Below are 7,394 nucleotides of genomic sequence, written 5' to 3' on the forward strand. Positions count from 1 at the left end.
GTCTCTATATACCCTATAGCCTCTGGGACACGATAGGCCAATGACTCCTGGGGCCGTCTAAATATCAATTTTCACTATGTTGCTTCACCCTGGGCGAGAGGAGAACACATCGGAGAACTGACCGATCAGGTGTTCCTCCTTCTGGGCAGCCGAGAGATGTCAGCAAGCTGGTCCTCAGTCCCAACCCGTTTCCTCAGCAGGTTTATGAGGTAGAGTTGGTTATAGCCCTCCACCGTCCGGGCTGACGTAACCGGTAGGTGACTGGCCGAACCCTTTCCGTGGACCCTGCCAGGTAGCCAGGAATTTGCAGGCAGCTGTGGGGACAAGGACAATCTCCGGGTTGGAATTCCTGTGGTTGGGCTACCGTGTTGTAGTGGCGCTGTTGTGCTTGCTGGCCTTTGCTGAGGTGTTCTCGGACTAATGGCATGACCTGTTCGAACCTTTCCTCATCTCCTTTATGTGTTTGACCACAGTTCGATGGGCTGCCGGCTGCTAGGTGGAAACGGTCCCGGATGCACTGAATGATATTTGCTGCCCTGAAGTACTATAGGATGAGTGCTTACCAGTTCCAGTATGGTCTCGATTTTTGTATGGGGTACGACTTGCAGCTGTTTTTCCTCCACCTCTGCTGAGCAACGCAGGCCATTGTCGATAATGAAATGCAGGAGAGGATGGGGCCCAGGCTGAACGTCCTACCCTTCAATGACTCGTACCTGGAGCCAGCAGTTTTTCATCCTCCTTCTGGGCCCTGGCAAATTAGCCCCCTCCATTAACCTGTTGAAACACATCAAGAAAGGGGTTAGGATTTTGGGAGGGGAACTCACCTTCTCTCCTGCTGGTGCCGGTGCGGGTCTCTGCGGCTCACTCTGGGGCTGGCAGGCGGTCAAACCCCGACAAGGCTCTCCCAATTAACATGGGAACCGTCAGGTCCTTTAACATCCCGACTTCGATGGGCCAGGTGCTAGGCGCAGCTGAGATCGTCACTTTGTGGGCCGGGACTTGGCCTGTGTCCCCGTGTACACAGGTGATCGGTAAGTAGGGAAGAGCTGCAGGTGTGACCGATCAGCCTGTGATGGGCTGGTGCTAGGTGCTTGTTACCAAGTTACGATTGCCTCTAGGGACTCTCATCACAATAGGCAAAAGGTTTTTACTAATGACTATAAGATAAACTTGACAAAAATGCACAATGAAAATAGTACGGCATAGCTGTCAAACACATAGATGTGGTGTAGAGGTGTTGCTTACTTGTTGTGGGACAGATTTGTGTGAAAATCAACTAACACTCATGCTGTTTTTAGATTTGTGCTTTTCACAGGACTGTTGTGTGTGTATGTGTGTGTGTGTACAGCAGTATTAAACATCGCCATCTCAGCTGCAAGACTATTTAGTCGAGGCTATTTCACCTGTTTCCATTTCATCAGATACTTTTTGGGGAACATTTTCTTTCTTCTCTTTCTTGGTGATTTATTTGTGAGTGAACATGCGTCAGTTTCTCGTGAGCGTCCTCGCTGTGCTGCTGCTGTCCCGCTGTCCCTTCGGCACGACTGAGGTCCTAAAAACTTTTGATGGATGCAGTGGTTTTTTCTCCGAAAAATGGCCTCCGGTGATTTCTGGCATCCTGATGAACAACTCTGATCCTCGCTACAAAAAAATCTGTCAAAAACATAACTTCGGTTCGGGATATACTTTTGCAACTCTCTCGACACAGAAAGCAGGATCCTGTTTTCTCAGCGTACAACTACACAGGAAGAGGAAAATTCGACAGACCAAACATTCCCTGGAAGATCGAGCCGCAGGTGAATATTTAGCCTTTTTTCTGACGCCTCATTTTTCTGCTGCTTTATTAATCGCTCTTCAGTTTTATGTCAAAGTTTGTTATTCTGCCATTCAGTCTTGCACTTTTTGAGCTTGACGTATCGATAGATTGATTAAGATTCTTCTCATTTTACGTTTTATGTAATGACTCAAGGGGTTATTTTAGAAGTGAGTATGGTTCATCTCCTAGTGTTTAATAACTCTTTCTTGTGAAATCTACAGCTTGATCCTCCCGTTGATGACATGACTGCTCCTTACAATAACCAGGCCATCGATGAAGACTACTTCAAAAACGAGTTTAACGTTAATCGCGGTCACTTGTTTCCCAGCTGTCACGCAGAGGATGCCTTTATAGCCGAATCTACATTCACACTCACTAACATTGTACCACAGTATTCAGGCTTTAATTCTGGCAGTTGGAAACGCATGGAAATTGAGAGTCAGATTAGCATGAACACACGTTGCATTGACAATAAGGGTAACAATAAGGGTAAGGGTAGCGTTTTAGCCCATGTGCTGACCGGCGCTATACCTGGCAAAAACCAACTGAACAACAGGGTAAACATTCCCTCTCACATGTGGATGGCATTCTGCTGCTGTAATAATAGACAGTGCGCCTCTGGGGCTTACTGGGCCCCTAACGAACAAGAACGGAAAAATGAAAATAACGTGATCAAACAAGAGACTGTGCAGGAGTTACAGCAATTTCTAAATGAAACATGGAAAAAAAATGTGCAGCTGTTTAAGAACTGTACAAATGTCTCCAATGGGGTAATAATTCCTGAATGATCATTTCTGGTGTTGGATTAGAGGTCTGTCAAAATGCTTGTTCGGCTTCTCCAGAATTCAAACTCTGTTTTTTAGTTGCTGTTATAAACTGAACGTCTGTAAACGCTTGCATTTCTTTCTAATAAAGCTTTGAAGATGTTGCTGCATCAGAATCATCTCACTGTTTAAATCTGAGGGTTCCCACATTTTTACATTCCAGGATACACGTGAAAAGTATAATCCGTATCAAAATGATCATTTTGTGCTCCAGGGTCACATTTGTCATCATTATTGTCACAATAAGTGAAATAAACCAAAGGGTTTTAAAAGATTTTTTTAAATGTATTTAATCAGGCCTCTTCTGTGCACCATGGTTACATTTATTACTTAACATATTAGAATGATTTCTGAAGGTTTGGATAAGCTAAAAAAAAACAAAAAAATTATAATTCATCAATTATAATGTTATACACACTTGTAGTGTTTTTACTGAAATTTAATGCAGCTTAACAGTTTAAGTTAATGATAATAAGCATGAAAAGCACCGAGACCGAGGCACATAAACAGGTCATATTTTGCTCCAAAATCAAAATAAATAAATGATACGTTTGCATAGACAATGAAATCATTCTTCCCGGTTCTTAAAATCAAAGAACGTATTTATTAAGCGACAAAAATAATGTATTTGTATTTCTGATTACGTTATAATAATAATAATAATTAATGATAATAAGCATGAAAAGCACCAGGTTTGTACTTTTTATTAAATGTTTTTTTTTTTTTTAGCTATTTCACAAGTCAGAAGCTGTGAAAGAAAACTTAACACCATTTTATTTAGTATAGCTTCCAGCGAAACGACTGTATGAAAAAAGTGAGACTCGAGTCGAGACTGCGGCTGTGAATGCTGCAAACCGTTTGTGTTTCAGGTCAGAGGTATTCAAGTCAAGCAGAGACGCGCACACCGCATTCTCGTCTGAAGGGAAGATGGCCCGCTTTATCTCCAGCGTCTCTGTGCTTCTGCTGGTTTGGGGTTTTTCGTGCGTCACGTCTAAACTTGTGGACAAATTCAGCAAATGCAAAGACTTTTTCTTCCGTGAAACCCCTCCGGTTATCCCCGGCATCCTAAAGGATTCAGAGGCACAGCACAGCAATTATACGCTAATCTGTCAACAGTATGAGAAAGAAACTAAATATGCAACTCTCTACGACACGTCACTGAGGATCCCTCTTTTCTCCGCTTACAAATACACCGGAGTACAAAGCAACAAGAAAGTAACCAAGATTCCTGGATGATCGAGTCGCAGGTGAGGATGCTTTATATAGTTGCTAGCTGACTTTTTGAGTTATTCTTGTTGTTGACTGTGTTTCTTTAGCTTGAACCTGCAGGTTCTGGGATGCATGAGCCATTCATCCGTCAGGCGATCACCGGAGACTACTATAAAAACGATGCTCTCAGTCCCGGGCACTTATTTCCGGTCCGTTTTGCAGCTGACAGAGAAACAGCCAAGTCTGCATTCACTCTCACCAACAGCATTCCTCAGAAGAACAGCTTAAGCACAGGAACTTGGATTAAAAAAGGAGGAGACATGAAAGATATGATGGATAACCACTGTCGTTACCAGAAGAACAAAGCAACCTACGTGTTGACTGGAGCCGTGCCCGGCCCCGATAAACTCAATAAAAGAGTCAACATTCCCTCTTACAAGTGGATGGCTTTTTGCTGCCTCGGCCGTTTGGGAAACTCATCGTTCTCCGGAGCCGACTGGGCCAAGAACAATCGGGATAACAATTTAGACACTCGTCCTAAGAGCCTGCAGGAGTTAGAAACACTCTTAAGTAACGAATGGGGCAAACAAGTAAACCTTTTTGACAATAACTGCGTCTAATTTTAATACACGACCTTCTTCGGTTAGAGCTTAGTGAGAACGTACTCTTCTGTCTTCATATCCTGGGGAAGAAAATCTAGCAAACGCTTCTTTCAGTAGTGTGTAGATGCTTTTTTCTTCAATAAAGCTTGCAATTGCAAATAGTGGCACGTGGGACTTTTTGCACTTTGTGCATGTGTGTGTGTGTGTGTGTGTGTGTGCAATTACACACAGGCTTAGAAAATGAGAAAAAGGGATTTCTATAAAGCATGGGATGAATAAACAATCAGCCAATGTGGTTTTGACCTCAGATTAATCACTAAACAACAACTGAATATTTCTATGTTTTTTGGTTATTTGAGGATCATTTAAAACCAACGGACCAATAGAAAAACTACTAAATACACATTTAAATGCATTTAAAATTAAACAATCTCATTATTGAATTGTAATAGTTAAACAGCCCAGTCTAATGATGTGCATAAAAAGTAAAAAAAAAGTGCATATAATAATACATTTGTTTTCGTTTATATGATACGCATAGCATAAAGTCCTTTTTGTCTTATATATAGACAGTTATATATTTTGTTTTTATTTATCGTAGGTCTACTATTTGTATCCACATTTATAGGAGCGCGTAGCGTTAAAGCAGGTTAACTTATAGCTTATAAAAAGAAAATATAATATAATATAAATACAAGCATGCCCAGTGGCCTGAAGAAAAGGGATGCACAGATTCACTTAAAACCAGATATAAAAAGAATATTTATTCTTCTAATTTATTTATTCTTTATTAATTCACTTTTTAGCTCATTTTTCTATATAGAAGGCAGAATAGATGAAGTTTTTTTTGCTTCATGTTTTGGTTTAATTATTACCACCATAGACGCCTTTTAAAAAAAAATACAAAAAAAAAGATGGACAATAAAGTGTATTTTTTTTCAAAGCGTGTGCGTTTATCAAAGAAATAAGCTTCCATTAGTGTTCGTGGTTGTGATGAAATAAGAACATGCTTAAATCTCACATTTTCGAGGGTATTTTTCAGAAAGGCGTGAGGTTTTGATTGAATTCTGTCAGACAGCATTCATTCCTTCAGACACAGAGTAAAGACTCTGAATGGGGCAGTGAGTTGGAGTTAATTTTATTAGTGTTATACTGAGTAAAGCTGCTCAAAATGAATGTTTTAGAAGCATAACGCAAACACTCTACTCCTTTAGAGTCCTCTTCAGTCTATTAAAACGACCGTGACATTCAAATCGACTTACTTTGTTAAAGAAAAATAAGAAAATATAATCGACAGTACATTTAGGCACACCGCTGACAGATACTATACACCAATATGCACAGTTCATGTTCGTGAGATTCATCCGTGCGGGATTCAGAAAACAAAATCAAACCAGAAAAACATCCGTGTGGACCTAAAGGGAAGCGCTCCTGTGCGACTTCGACCAATCGGAGCAGAGTTTAGCTTCTCAGTGCCAGCCAATCACAGTAGAGAAAGACCACAAATCACACGAGTACAACTGCTGATCGATCACGAAAAAACAAGAGCAACTCAAAGAATTTCAAGTGCTATGTTTATATTAAAACACAAAATGAGTTCTCATCTATTCGCATGGATTTCTTCTGATCTCGAATTAGGCCTCGGCGTCGATATTTAATGACGCCCGAGACCAAGAACATAAACAGGTCATATTCTGCTCCAAAATCAAAATAAATAAATGATACGTTTGCATAGACAATGAAATGATTCTTTGTGGTTCTTAAAATCAAAGAACGTATTTATTAAGCGACAAAAATAATTTATTTGTATTTCTGATTACGTTATAATAATAATAATAATAATGAGTAAATCGTTTGTAGTAATTTAAATAACATTATTTTTATGCATGAAAATAAACTATCAATATAATAAAAAATATTAAATACAATTTTTAAAATGAATTTATTTTTAGGATTTATTATATCATCACACTAATTATAAAAAATGTTCTCAATCATTTTTAAAAAAAGCTTGTCATGCAAAACAAAGGGTGAAATATGACCTGCGTATGTTCTTGTAAAGTGTAGATATATCACAAACGTGACTAGAGAGTGTTTAACGTTAATGAAGAGTGTTCACGACCTGTGTGCTCAGACGCCAGATGACCTCTGACCTCGGCAGCGTCTTTCGTCTCCCTGCATGTTTCGATCATCCGTTCACCTACAGTGTGCTTTCAGTCCTCTCCTAAAAGCGGAACGCGTCAAAATCCCTCGAAAACGGGCAGGAGTGACCAAACATTAAAACAAACGAACAAAAGAAAAACAAAACATCCCCAAGCATTAAAAAGCCAGACTTATAAAACAAGTCCTTTAAAATAAGCCATTTACAACAACGGAATGTTTCGGTGGTTCTGGAGGTTTTTGGATTGGCTTCTGAAATTCTTCACTCGGATATACTTGAAAACTATCCCATATACGATTATTATATAACATGCATTAAAGAAACGTATTGCACAAAAAACCGATGACTTATTCTCTGACTGAAAATGGGATTTCGGACAGTGGATATCAGAGTGTGTGTGTGTGTGTGTAATGTCTTGCGGGCGCGTGGTGAAAGCTACGTCTCTTGGTCTTGTATTTAAGGCTGAATCTATATATCTCGCGCTGAAACAGTCTTCGGCATCAAACGGTTGCAGTTTAGTGCTACACTTGCTATTCTAAAATAAAGTACTTAAAAAAAACGCACACATGAACACGACCCTCCGCTGGATTGAGTTATAAAAACAGGACGCGCACAAACATCGACACGTACATTCGTTAAAGCACATCTCCGTATGCGCTGAGCTCCACGCAGCCGTACGAGACGGTCATGCAAATAAACGCTTGAACTCCACCGCCTCTGTCCGCTTTGATATGTTTGAGGGCTTTAGGCGATCCTTAAAGGAACGGTTCGACCAAAAATTT

The 7,394-nt window shown here is 40.2% G+C and overlaps 2 protein-coding genes across 2 annotated transcripts; both read left to right on the top strand.

The window, feature by feature from the left end:
- The first annotated feature begins 949 nt into the window (after positions 1 to 949).
- LOC122335318 (endonuclease domain-containing 1 protein-like) lies at positions 950 to 2,742 on the top strand. Its single transcript, XM_043233155.1, has 3 exons — positions 950 to 1,031; positions 1,732 to 1,796; positions 2,038 to 2,742. The coding sequence occupies exons 1-3, from the start codon at positions 950 to 952 to the stop codon at positions 2,602 to 2,604; spliced, it is 714 nt and encodes a 237-aa protein (XP_043089090.1). The 3' UTR covers positions 2,605 to 2,742.
- Positions 2,743 to 3,873: 1,131 nt separating this feature from the next.
- On the top strand, positions 3,874 to 4,626 carry LOC122335320 (endonuclease domain-containing 1 protein-like). The gene has a single exon (XM_043233157.1). It carries the CDS (start codon positions 3,978 to 3,980, stop codon positions 4,467 to 4,469), a length of 492 nt encoding a protein of 163 aa, XP_043089092.1. The 5' UTR covers positions 3,874 to 3,977; the 3' UTR covers positions 4,470 to 4,626.
- Positions 4,627 to 7,394: the final 2,768 nt, after the last annotated feature.

This window comes from Puntigrus tetrazona, unplaced genomic scaffold, assembly GCF_018831695.1.
Source record: "Puntigrus tetrazona isolate hp1 unplaced genomic scaffold, ASM1883169v1 S000000750, whole genome shotgun sequence".
In the NCBI taxonomy this organism is placed as follows: Eukaryota; Metazoa; Chordata; class Actinopteri; order Cypriniformes; family Cyprinidae; genus Puntigrus; species Puntigrus tetrazona.